General features: G+C 40.2%; 1 protein-coding gene across 1 annotated transcript in view; it reads left to right on the top strand.

Moving 5' to 3' along the window:
• The window catches only part of ppil2 (peptidylprolyl isomerase (cyclophilin)-like 2), a 34,422-nt gene that overhangs the window by 1,007 nt on the left and 19,974 nt on the right, over window positions 1-13,441 (top strand). The window contains exons 4-13 of the mRNA XM_085180010.1: window positions 1,420-1,482; window positions 2,211-2,262; window positions 3,355-3,406; window positions 3,784-3,875; window positions 4,261-4,350; window positions 4,439-4,514; window positions 4,617-4,777; window positions 8,939-9,014; window positions 9,751-9,857; window positions 13,078-13,167. Coding sequence (XP_085036136.1) covers window positions 1,420-1,482; window positions 2,211-2,262; window positions 3,355-3,406; window positions 3,784-3,875; window positions 4,261-4,350; window positions 4,439-4,514; window positions 4,617-4,777; window positions 8,939-9,014; window positions 9,751-9,857; window positions 13,078-13,167 — 859 coding nt within the window. The remainder of the gene's footprint in view (window positions 1-1,419; window positions 1,483-2,210; window positions 2,263-3,354; window positions 3,407-3,783; window positions 3,876-4,260; window positions 4,351-4,438; window positions 4,515-4,616; window positions 4,778-8,938; window positions 9,015-9,750; window positions 9,858-13,077; window positions 13,168-13,441) is intronic.

Here is a 13,441-nt window from a genome sequence, read left to right as displayed (position 1 = left end):
AGAGAAGCCTGCTGTGATGTGTTTAAAGTGTTATAGTTTGGAGATGGTGGCACTGACAAAAAGAGAGGAGGCAAAGCTGAAGATGCTAAACTGTTTTAACTGGGGGTGAGCAGGATTTGACAGGATTAGAAATGAACACATCAGGTTAAGTGATTTGGAGACAAAGGTAGAGAGGCAAGGCTGAGATGGAGATGATTTTAAAGAAGGAGCTGTCAGGGAGAAGGAAAAGAGGAAGACCATAGAGATGTTTTCTGGATGTAGTGAAGAAGGGCATGCATGTGTGACAGAGCAGGATGATAGAGAGAGGGTAAGATGGAGTCAGACGATCATTGTGAAGACCCCTAAAGGGAGCAGCCGAAAGAAGAACATGATGATGACGAAGAAGAAGAAGCACTTTAGAAAAAAAATTGCCGGCCAACCCATTACACCTTTAGAAGACAGTTAGATAATGTCTTTGTTAGTAAATCTGCATCTGAACATGTTTTTGTTCAATAGCTGTAAATGATTGAGTATTTGTCGTACTGTTTGGGGGTCCAGCCTGGCGCCTGAATGGCTTTGTGAAGTGTGAAAACTGCATTGAAGTCACTGACATCTCAAATTTTTCTCTGCCTCACCTGGTGAGGTGATGTCAGACAAATTGCAGTGTCTAGAAAGTTAGAACCATTTCTAGATTTCTGCAAATTATAAAGAGCATCTTATAATATTAAAAGAAGGATGTTTTATTATGCAGTTGTTTGGTCCACTTGGGAACATATTGTTCTCTTAGTACTGGCAGGTGACTTATTAGGAAGGGAAGGAAAATTGAACTAATTTTAAACCCCATGTATAGAATCAAATCATGCTATGTTCAGAAACTGCTATGATGTACGTTTTTAAAGTATGTCATAGCTTTGTTGCCATCAGTTCATACTGACAGAGTATGACCAGTTCCCCTGACAAACATCTGGTTGGGCAGTTTTTAGCTCTTGTTCCCCAAGTTGCAGCTGGAAATGTTTAAACTCAAACTCACTTCTCCATCTCAACATTTGCACGAGTCAATTATTTTTTTTTATCTTATTTGATTAGTAATTTTCCCCCATTGTACTGTTTGGATTTTTATTTATCATTACATAATTTTATTTTTATTCACTGATTGGTGCTTTTATATTGGTGGATATTGTACTTTACAGCATATTTTATCTAACCTTACTTTTTAAAGTTAATTAAATTTTTCCTAATTTAATTTGAATTCCTTATGCTAGGAATGTTTTTCCATATGTTATTTGCTTTGTTAACTCTTGTTATGTCTTTTTATTGGTTTGTTGTCATCTGTGAATAATTTTGAGCTGTACTGATGTGCCTGAAAGATGCTATACAGACAAACTTTGGTTAATTGATGAGCTGAAGTGAGTTTGACACTTGTGCTGTGACATATTTCAGCTTGTCCCTTCAGCCATTTGAGTATCCTGTCTGCACTGAGGAGGGAGTCGTCTTCGACCTGCTGTGAGTAAATGATGTCTGATGCCTTTAAGTGTTCACATAACACCCTCAGTAGCCAGGCAGGTCTTGGAAGAAGCTCTGAGTGTGTACTGCGAGGCAACATTAATGGACAGTTTTCAGTGTATTTAATCCCGGCTGGATTAGAACATATGCTGAACACATAACCTCCTCCTGTATGTTCAGAGTTTTGGTTTAAAATCATCCAGAAGTGGCACAAATGTAGTGATTCTTTTCCTGATGACATGCTCTAAGCATGATGAATTATATAGTCTATGCTGAAGGAATAGATATTAAATATGCAGTTTCATTTCTATATCTTATTTCTGCCACTTGATGAAGCTGTACAGAAAAGTTGCAGAAGCGCAAACTTTATGCGTCGCGTTTCAGTCATTAAGTTGTTGCAGTAAAAATATGTTTTTATGCTTGGTCCTGATTTGCTTCCAACTCTGTTTCTGGGTTTTATGAAGCCAGCTAACACAAAGGAAGCTTGGATATGTCACACTTGCCTTAATTCTGTTAAATAAAACCAATAAAATATCAGTTTTGTTTCAGTTTTGGCTTATAAAGGTGATTTTTCTTTTCTTTTTTTTGATGATTTCTCTGGTGTGTGACTTGACATCTCACTTGGCATAAATAATTTTGCACAACATGATGTATCTCTTACATATTTTATATTTTACTTGCTTTTAGCATAACCTAAAAATGATTTACTGTGTACTTCCTGTTTTTAGGAGCATTGTTCCGTGGATTAAGAAGTTTGGTACAAACCCGATCTCTGGAGAGGTGAGGAGACAACGATTCCTTCATAATCTAACTGCTCCATAAGCTGCTCTCATTTACAGAAATTGTGGTTTTAATCATCCAAAGCAAAAAGAAATAAACACAATTTTATATAAAAACGTGACCTTAAATATTAGCCGAGCAAGCCAATTATGAAAGCTGGAGGTGGAATTCAATAGCTTAGGGTCGGGTTAGCTTGAGCTGTTTATAAATTTTAAATTCAGAAGAATATCAAGTTTTCACCATGACCCTGCATGTCAAACATGTTATTTACCGCTGTAGCGGTCACTGTCTTACAATGATAAGAATAATATTTAGGGTAATGCTGTGTATAACATGTTATTATTATCTTTATAACCAGTTCAGCTCCTCTTTCATATTCAAGCTTTTATTATAAGTAAGAGAAAGTGCTGCTCACAAATACAGTGTTAATGCCAGACATTTTGTTAATAAGTATACTTATCAGTCATGAATATATACAGCACATCTTGATGCATGCGCAATCATCCAGGAAAGTAAATCTCCAAAAGTTGATTCTGTTCATCTGTTCGTAGCGTTTTGTGGGAGAAATGTTTCGTCACTCATCCAAGTGACTTCTTCAGTCTCAGCTGACTGCAGGTTTCAATCTTATAAACAGTACATTTGCATAATGACTGAAACCAGCCCACTGAAGGAACAATGGGCTGGGAGGTCAGTTCCTTAATCATAATTATGCAAATTCTCATGGCCATTGATCAACAACCACTGAACAAAGCCCTGATCAATGAGTACCGTTCACAGAGAGTTGGTGAATGGCTGCAATCACAGCATTGTAAGATGGCAAAAAATGTACCCTTAGGCCCCCTCCTCGATTCAGTCTTTCCCTTTTCACATAGAAGAAGTCACTTGGATGACTGACGATACGTTTCTCCCACTGAAAACGCTACGTCCTGATGAACAGAATCAACTTTGGGGATTTACTTACCTGGATGATTGAGCATGCATCAAGAAGCACATCTCTACAATTTCCCAAACGTCACAGCTGGAAACTGATCTCTGTAAGATGATCCATTTGTGGTTGTACTTGTAGCGCAAATTTGTTCTTTTCCTCCACAGAAACTGGAAGCAAAGTCCCTCATCAAACTTAACATAGCCAAGAACAATGATGGTAAATATGCTTACGTTTTGATGCACCTCAGGCACAACAAGTTGCATGTAGAAGAAATTTAATACTCTCATTAGCCTAGTTTGCCAGGTCATAGTCACTGAAATCATGCAGGTTTTAGTTTTCTTTTAAATCCACACTTTTCTTACTGCTTTGCTTTGTGTGAGGGGAGCCTTAAAAAGAAAGCTTGACTTAAAAGGGGTTGGAGGAATAAAAACCCAAAAAAGCAAGTGAGGGGAGAAGATGTGATATAATTCAGCAGAGGATTGCATGAGGTACTCGTTGACTTGTTGAGTGGATTCAGCCCCTGGCAGCAGATTGGACTCTGCTGCTCAGCCTGCTGCTCTCTCACTTTTTTTCTTTGCTTCATTTTGTTCCAGGAAAGTATCACTGCCCTGTTCTGTACAACGTCTTCACAAATAATTCTCACATTGTTGCCAACAAGGTCACCGGGAATGTGTTTTCTTATGAGGTCAGTGAACTCGTGCTCTTGCTGCATTGATCCTCACGATGATGCTTTTCAGACAGAAATCGATGTCTAAAATTACGCACATGGAGAAAGAGATGATATTGATTTTGGTCTTGGTGTGATACAGTGCAGATGCTCAGCCCACATGGTCTCACAAGATGCTGCCTTACATCACACAGAATTAGCTGTGTGCAAAAAATCTCCCTCCAAACAAAAAACAGTGTTGTTCTGTTTATTTTTACAGATGAATTCCACAAAGTGTTGTTCATTCAGTTGTAGTGATACTAAGCTTGTGTTAAACCTAAAGGAAACACATATAATTAAATTTTTCCTGCTGCCCACATTTGTTTTCCTTATGACCAACATTAATATTTCTGTTTTCATGCAGGCAGTTGAGCAGTTAAACATTAAGACCAAAAGTTTTAAAGATCTGCTCACAGATGAAGCCTTCACAAGGAAAGATATTATAACTCTTCAGGTGAGATGTTGTTTCATGATTTTTATCCACCTACACAATGAAAGAGTACTTTTATTTGAGGAACAGAGACATTGTTTTCTCTTCTTAGGACCCCACAAACCTGGATAAGTTCAACGTCTCCAACTTTTTCCATGTCAAGAACGACCTGAAAGTGTTGGACCCGGGTGAGCTATCAGTATTTTTCTGGTGATGGGTAATTCTCGCATTATATAAATGTGCTATGGTAAAATCATCCATTTAATCTTGCTCTTTCTGGCATGTTTCAGATGAGGAAAAGGCCAAGCAGGACCCAGCATACCATCTGAAGACCACCAATCTGGAGACGAGGGAGACTTTAGCAGAGCTTTATAAAGAATACAAAGGGGATGAACTTCTGGCTTCCACCATGAAGGAGCCGCAGGCCAAGAAGACGGACAAATTAAATGCTGTAAGAAAACCATCCTCATGATCCTTAAAGCCACTTTATATAGCTCCTGGTTTCATCATTGCAAGGCTCCATGCGCAGCAATGCCTTTGTGACCATAGAATAGAATAGAATAGAATAGAATAGAAGAGCCCTTTATTGTCATTCTACATTTACAACGAAATGATGGGTGCTCCACAACAACTGTGCACGAGTTAAATATAACTAATAAGACAACAGAATAAATAACAGACAGGAGAAAATACAAACTAGAGAAAGGCAAACACTGGAGGACAAAGTGTTTGGAAGCAGTGCAAAGGACTTGGTATGAGTATAGAGTGTGAGTGTGTGAGTGGCCTGAGTGATGAGGGTTATTCAGACCATGGCTCAGATTGGTGAGGTGGTGGGTACAAGGGGTCACCTATGTTGGCTCTAGTTTTCCTGAGACAGGAGGATCTGACGATGGTCTTGCTGCTGGGCTTTCTTTACCAGGGCGATGGTGTTGTGGGTCCTGGTGAGATCAGTGGACATGTGGGTGCCCAGAAACCTGAAGGTGGAGTCAGATTCCACCCGTTCTCCATTTATAATGCAGACTAGAGCCTGACCACTATGGGATTTTTGAAACTGATGCCAATATTTAGTGATTTAAAACTCTGATATGTTTTCTTTCACATGTAAAAACATAAACAGAGTTCCCTGATGCATGTGTAGTTATTTATTTACTTGTTCATGTTCTGCTTGACTCTTCCTGGAAACGGAGTTCCCCCTGATGGACAAAAGCATCAACCCTTCAAGATGGGTGAAGGGTGTTTCTCCCATCTCTTTTATAAATGCAGACACACTAATTTATCTGCAATATTTAATACCAGTTAATATATTGGTCAGTCTCTAATTCAACGCCTTCACCTTTAGGGTGGACTTAGACATCTCACCTGCTGCTGTTATCTGCAGCTGTCTGTGTCCACAGCAGAGTTTAATCGCTAACTTAAGGTGATGTAGAGTCAAATGCCTGAGAAACCAAGTTGCTAGAAGTGACGTTAGTTAATAAGATTAGATAATATATTTGGACAGCAGTCTCGTAGTAAGAGGTTCTTGGGTTGTTGGATGTTGACTCTTTGCTTACATAGGTTTTCTCAGAAACTCTGGTTTCTCCCACCTTTGGAAAACCTCACTGCTGTTTTTAAACCTTTGAGCTTCTCATCTTGCTGTGTTTGGTTACTTGATTAGTAAACACCATCTTATTTGCTATGAGCAATGAATTAGTCTTATAATCTTTGGCCAATATGATGGTGAATCACAAAGACTCATAAATGGTTATTAAGAGTATAAATAATAATTTAAAAACTGTCCAGGCTCGGTGTCCAAACTTCTAAGCTGCTGAAAGAAAAGTCCCAACATTTAGACCAGGTGATGGAAACTGAGCCACGTGCAGAAGTATTTAGACAAGGATGCACTTTTCCTCCGTTTTGCTGACACGGCACTACACTGGATTTGAAATGAAGCCGACAGGATGTGACCTGAACCCTTATTCAACTTGTTTCACTAAACTGTTACATTATTTTATGTCATATTTCTTTACTTTTGGACAAGCTCAAAACTAGTAATGAAGCTGACAGTAAATCAAATGTCATTGCTGAGAACTAATTTAACATAATTTAGGAGATTTTTCAGTTATTTAGTCACGTCACTGCAGCAGGTTTGAGAGCCTTCTGAACCAGGTGAAGATGTGCTAGTTTGACTTTGTCCACAGGAGGGAGCCAAATATTAGAAAATATATTCACAGTATTGTGGATGAGAAAACAAAAACAAACACCAGTTAAAGCCCAGCTGTATCCAGGAACAGAAACAACAAAGAATAAAATATATTTACCGTAATCTAAGGGAGATTGATGGATAATATTTTGCATGTAAAATAATGTTGATAAAAAATAACATTAGTGTCAGAACCAGAGAGAGTAAAATGTGGAACATGTTTATATCCATTTGAAAACTCAACATATGCATAATGTAACCTTCCTCCAGGCCTGCTCTCAGTCATCATCATCTGGTGAACACTCGCACACACAGACCGATGTGTAACAAAGGAGGTCACCGGCGGTGACGTTACCGCCATGACTGTGCCCTTGAATTACTGGAAGGATGACGGCTGATTCAGTTTGAGCTGCAGCTATACCTTCTTTCTTATCAGCTCTCCTTTGATGCTGCGCCGTGCCTCATTTTTACAGCACAGCTCATCCTTGGTCGCTCTCTGTGTCGAGTTCATAGTGACGCTTTGACAGCATCTGAGAGAAGAGGGAATATAGGTCAGACAGAGCGTGCAAGGTGAAGTCTGCACTTTCATACGCCTTCACAAGAACTGGAGCAGAAGAATGCTAAGCGGGGACTGAAGAACAGACTTTTAGCTTTTGAAATCCATTTTCACTTCTCTGCTTTAATCTTCAGAGTTGTTATTCTTTGACTTGAATAACTCTAGCTGCCTTATCACATGTTTCTGGTATTGTTAGGTGTATATTACAATCCAACAATTGCTTTCTACTATAATTTAAGCTCAGATAACTTCTCTGGTGCTCCGTAATTATAACGTGATAGAAATCTTTCTGTTCTCGGCTCTTAATCAATCTGGAAAAGCTCACACGCCCTTTAGAGCAAACGAGGGGTCCATTCGAGTATGAGGCTGGAAAGATATGACGAGTGGAGAAGACGCTTCCTCAACTGGTGGATGAACCTTCAGGCCTTTTTAATGAGGAAATATCTGCCCCTGGCTGCCTCTGAGCTCCAGTGGATTATTTCACAGTAGAGAAAAATGTACAATAATGAGAGAAAGTGATGAGTTTTTTTAAAGTATGTAATAATTACATTTACATTAAGATTTTACATATTTTCCCCTGCATCTAGAATAATACAAAGACACTAAAGCAACACAGAAGCTTGAGATCCACATACTGGCTTTTTTTCATACCTCTGCCCCTCCCTCGGGACTTAAAGCAGGTCATCCTGAATCAGTAGGTCAGTGGTTCATTCCCCAGCTCCTCCAGCCTGCATATCCAAGTGTCCTGGGGGAAAATACTGAACCCCAGATTATTCTGCCACCATTGATGTGACTGCTAAAAGGCTGTTCTTGCACATTTGTTGCACCTCTGATGTTCTATATAATTCTCAACAGGTGGCATTAAACAGCCTTGAACCTGCCAGCTTCAGTCCTGTCAGATTATGCAAGTTTATGTTTATATGAGAATAGTGCAAATACTGCATAGTACAGGTGACTAGGCAGCAGCCTCATGTGTCCTGCCTCCTGCTAGCTCTGCTCAGGTGACTTAAAAACAAAGAAAAGTAGTAAATGGCAGTAAAGTAGTAGTTTTGTAGTAGTAGTAGTCATGACTTGAATCAAGAGTTGTGCAAAGTTTATGTGTAAGAATGACTTATGAGTGTGTCCAGTGGTCAATAAGACTAGAAAAGTTATTTAATGCTGTTACAACCCGGCTCAACAGAATCATAGTCTAGGAGTATGATTCTTGCTTGGGGTGTGAGACGTCCCGGTTTCATATCCCGGACGAGCCCCCAGTTTCATATCCCGGACGAGCCCCCAGTTTCATATCCCGGACGAGCCCCCGGTTTCATATCCCGGACGAGCCCCCGGTTTCATATCCCGGACGAGCCCCCGGTTTCATATCCCGGACGAGCCCCCGGTTTCATATCCCGGACGAGCCCCCGGTTTCATATCCCGGACGAGCCCCCGGTTTCATATCCCGGACGAGCCCCCGGTTACGTTGCGAGACGGCTCAAAAGCTGCAACATAAATATGGAAAGTAACACCAGAATTTCAACTAGAAGAGGTTTTATTTTCAACTATGTAACAAGTTAGCTAAAATAGCTGCTACCACTAAGACGAAGCCTAGTGTGGCTACATGAAAGCCTGCCTCGGGTACGCCTTTATCCACACCTGACTAGATGTGGTCAATTAGCAACAGCTGAACACTCTTGCACTGCCACTGCAAAGAGATTAGGGGCTGCAGAGGGGCGTAACACGTGCCACATGATAAAGACGCTAACAACACCCCCAGAATTTAGCATTAAGTAAACCTCTTGTCTTAATCATATTTATATTCACATCTTTTTGAGCTCTATTGACATATGACAGATCGGCATGACTTTTTAAACTTTTATCTTGTTCTTTTTCCCCCTCAGGCTCATTACTCCACAGGAAGAGTTTCTGCCTCGTTCACATCCACGGCTATGACTCCTGCCACAACACACGAAGCAGGCAAGTGAACACATCACACACACAAAGCCTCAGAGTCCCCGTAAAAACAAATGTTTGGCTCATCTTCAACCTGCATTCATTCAGGGACGACTGGCTGCCCATGTGTGCTCTTTATTTATTTATTTATTTTTTTTAAAAGGAAAGTGCAGCTTCACGCTCACATGGTTTAAATGCAGCTGCAAGTGGGAGCTGCTTATTTCGACTGTCGTTTTCTTCTCCTGTCAGCCGCTGAGCTGCTTCATGAAAGAGATTTGCTGTTATGCAACTGTATAGTAGGTTCAGCACACTTCAGAAAAGGAGGACAATGTTTGGATTTAGTGACCTAGTTCAAGTTTCTGAGAAGGGATGAAATGGCTTGAAATATATTTATACAGAGCTCTTTATTTAGCGAAATACAAGAAGGGATTTGTATTTATTTATTTTTTTTAAACCAGTGTTTCTAGTGAAAAGCTAAACGCTGATGTTTAAAAACGGCTTTTTGATCTGGAGATTGTCAACAGGAGAAAAACACTCAGGCATAAATCTACATAACAGCTTTCCCTGCAGACGCATGCAGGCTCTTTAAAGGTCAGAGATCTCACCTGTGCCAACATCAAGCTGAGACTCACAAAACAATCAATGAACTCTTAAGATTGTTTTTCAGAATAACTGTTCCCGCTTGACGTGCCAGCTATAAATGTGAAATATTTTCGTCATATGCACGTCAACTAAATTTATATTTAAACGTGTTTTACAGACGCTATTGCAGACGACACTGTGCGTTACCAGTATGTGAAGAAAAAGGGATATGTACGCCTGCATACAAACAAGGGAGACCTGAATCTTGAGTTGCACTGTGATAAGGTAAGAACGCTCGTATTTACGCATGAACAGTAGGAATAATTTGGATGGTAATTGCTAATCGATAAGGTGGAAATAATTATAATAATCTGTGTTATACAATGAATAGATTTCAGCCGTTTAGCGTCGTACTTTTATTTTGAAAAGACAAGAAACTGAGGAGAAAGTGTGCAATTCAGCAGGTTTTACTGTTAGTATAGTAACAGTCCTCATTGATGTTTTCTTATGATCATTGCAGGACAGAACTAGAAAATAAAAGCTCATTAAAATTTGTAGGGTAAGTTGGGGGGTTTTCAGTTCTTAGCAGTTAGCACAGGAGGGACTGTGGGAAAATAAAAATATATACCTTTTTGTTTTTGCGGTTCCAGCTAGGTCTCTGCAGGCATTGAGATTTTGTGAGTTGTTTTTATCTCAGTATAAAAGCTGGACGTAGCTCTCAGGTGGGAGAAATGAAGCAAATGCAGAAGTGCCGTAAGCACAAGAACAAATGGGTGAGTGAGATGTGGGCGTAAGAAGGTGGGACTGGACATGTTTTCACTTTCTTAGCTGTCAGAAAAGTTTCATATAATAAGGTGTGTAGCGTATGCACACACGTCAAGTTTGCAGTTTTTGTCGAACATGTTCCAAAGTACCCCGCATCAGAAGCTAAAACATTTTTGACAGTTATTAAGAGACTAACCAGGAATCAAAGTTTAAGCTTTCAGCTTCTTGTCATAACATTTTAAAAACCACCGGCTTAAATGGAGGCTGGCCTTAAACAGATGTTCATTGAGACAATGAACCAAACCACTGCATCGGGCTACATGAAAACAATGTGGAACCTGAAAGGAGCAGATGGCTTCACTTGGATATTAGCAGTCCTAACTGCCAAAACGAATAGTTTTACAAGTGCAGCCTGTGAGGCTCTGATTCAGGTGACAGGGTGGTTTCATTCTCCGCTGTAAGGTTTTCAAATGAAGTTTTTCCTGGTGCATGTGTTTAAATAAATAGCTTTTAGGATGACTCGCCTAAAACTGTGAAAATAGACAGCGTCCCCACCTCACACTTTGCCAAACTTGTGTCTTGGCAAAGTGTTCACCCTTCTAAGCTTAGACGTGGGGGCTCCTGAGAGCCAGCGTGAACTCCAGGAACATATTTCTTCCCTGGTAACCGAGCGCCTCGTGCGTCTGGTTTTCATTGGCTTCTGAGCTGTCGAATCAGAATAATGAAGGGAAAGTTGCAGCATTTAGACAAACCTGCCCTCTGTGCCCCACATCCTCCTCCACCCCGCCTTCCTCCCCAGTGGTTTCCTCACAAGATCGCAGCTCTATTCGTAGCCTGCTGTTTATGAATTAATAAGAGCTACATTCTGTCACACAGACCCAGATCCCACCTCCATGTAAGGTTTGCTCACTCAGCCTGCCCAGCCCTGGCTGTCTGCAAGGGGGTGGATTTTTGTAATTGTCCGACAGAGCCTGCGCTTCAGACGCCCATGATATCAAACCTTTATTATATTCAAATCCTTTGAAAATGTAAAGTCAGATATTTTTGTCTTTGAGTTTAAAGTTAAACAAGACACACTAACAATGATGACTATTTATTCTAGTGAAGTGGATTATGTGGGACCTACAAGTAAATGTCTGCAGCTAAAATGTAAATGAATTGAGTAATTTTAATGGATTCATGCTCCTCCGCTCTTTCACATTACTGCCTGATTGCATGGCAGCGTGAGCGAGTCTGTAAACACGTGTGAATCAGGACATTTTCTACTTTTCCTTCTTGTCTGCGTCACCAAATGTTTCCATGCTGACACCAACTGATTGTTGACAATTTTAGGTACCTAGGCATGTTTTTAAGTTGAATTGCATTTTAGAGACTCGTAAAGTAACGCAAAAGCATGCACGCTAAATTAACCATTATTACAGAGCAGCAACAGCGAGAGGGAGAGGACTTGCAGACGTGTCTCTGACGCAGGAGACTGGTTAATAATCAAAGTTAAAGCACTGGGGGAAGAAGGAGGCTTTTATATTGATTTGTTATGTGTTTATTCATAGAGGTGGTAGTAATCTGTTGAACCAGACAGCTTGTCCTTAGACAACTATTTTAAGATGTCCTGTTCAATTCCAAAAATCAGTTTTATATCCAAAAATATAGAAATAAATTACTGTGTGTGTGTGTGCTTGCTTAGTGGTTTAAAACAATAAGCCTCTTTGTACCAGAGTGCTTGGAAAATCTGGGATTTATGTTAGAGGGAAAAGGAGCCAGAGAGTTGATCACCCCCAGCAAAATCAAGACGTATGTGGAAATAAGACCAGCAGAGAGCTGTTAAAATAAAGAGGTTTAAACAGAGTATTGTATAAATCTGGGGAAACCACCAACCGTTGTTGCCGGGCCGGGGGTGTGTGTTTCTCTCGCACGAACACTCAGAGAGGTGTTCCTCCAGGTTGTTGACCGGCGTCATAGTCAAAGCCACGCCGTCTGCTCGGGGCTGTGTCGCCGCCTCGTTTCACAGACTACCAGTCAGTCAAAATTAGCGCCCGACACTTAGTGTTTTGTGATGATTTACAAGACGTCTAAAAGTTTCATAACCCAGGAAGCACCTTCAATGAAGCATTTTATTTTTCAACATTTAAATCGCTCTGTTGTAGATGTGAACGAAGCCTGCCTTCTCGCTACGAGCCCTACTTCATGACAGACTTATGGGTATAACAAACATTTTGTAGCAGGTCAGGCAGAGCTGAAAATGTGCGACTCAGTTTATGTGAATGTAAAACTTCACGCTGACAGTAACTGCTGCATGAAAGCTGAAATACAGCCAGTTCAGTGTTTTCTAAAGCTCCAATAAGAGAAGTCAAATATTCACATGGATGATGGAGTGAAAGTACACTTAGCTCCATAAGTACCTTTTTTTTTTACCATGCATAAAAACGGCTGCAGTTCCTGAACAGGAAGAGCGATATTTTTGTTAAACACGTCAAAATAAAGCTGAACTTCAGAACAAACATTGTGTCATTGTCCAAAAGTACTATCATGAACTTGAAAAATGCTAACAGGTTATGCAATTATGTATATGTGTGGCAAAGAAAACATATATATTGGTAAATGACACGAGTTTGACACACTGGGCGCTTTTTGACTGTTCGTGCTGGCACTTATCAAATGAGTGGTGATAAAATGAAAAGTATTGATCTTGTAGTGAAGAAGAAAATCACAAAGCTAAGCACCTGCGTTATTTTTCCTCAAGGTTCCCAAAGCGGGCGAGAATTTCATCCGTCTGTGCAAAAAGAGCTACTACGATGGAACGATCTTCCACAGGTCCATCCGGAATTTCATGGTAAGGAAATAATACCTGCTTAAAACACCTTCCTGCTTTTACCTTCCTCCACTAAAGCCACCAAAATTACGTGTCTGGATTGAGCTTTGAGACCTTTTTCTGTGATTCACAAGTTCCTTTCACAGGTTTTTAAATCAATGCAACTTCACTGTATTAGAGGTCAAGAGTTTGCAGAACATGTGCAGTGGTCAGGCGCTGATGCTCTAATTACTCATTAAAAGCTTCAAATTGGCTCTTAAACAGACAGCTGATGGAACTGATGGATTTGGAAATT

This window comes from Neolamprologus multifasciatus, chromosome 12 (assembly GCF_963576455.1).
Source record: "Neolamprologus multifasciatus chromosome 12, fNeoMul1.2, whole genome shotgun sequence".
NCBI classification, from domain to species: domain Eukaryota; kingdom Metazoa; phylum Chordata; class Actinopteri; order Cichliformes; family Cichlidae; genus Neolamprologus; species Neolamprologus multifasciatus.
The sequence above is the reverse complement of the archived record's forward strand: the minus strand, read 5'-3'. Positions and strand labels throughout refer to the sequence as shown.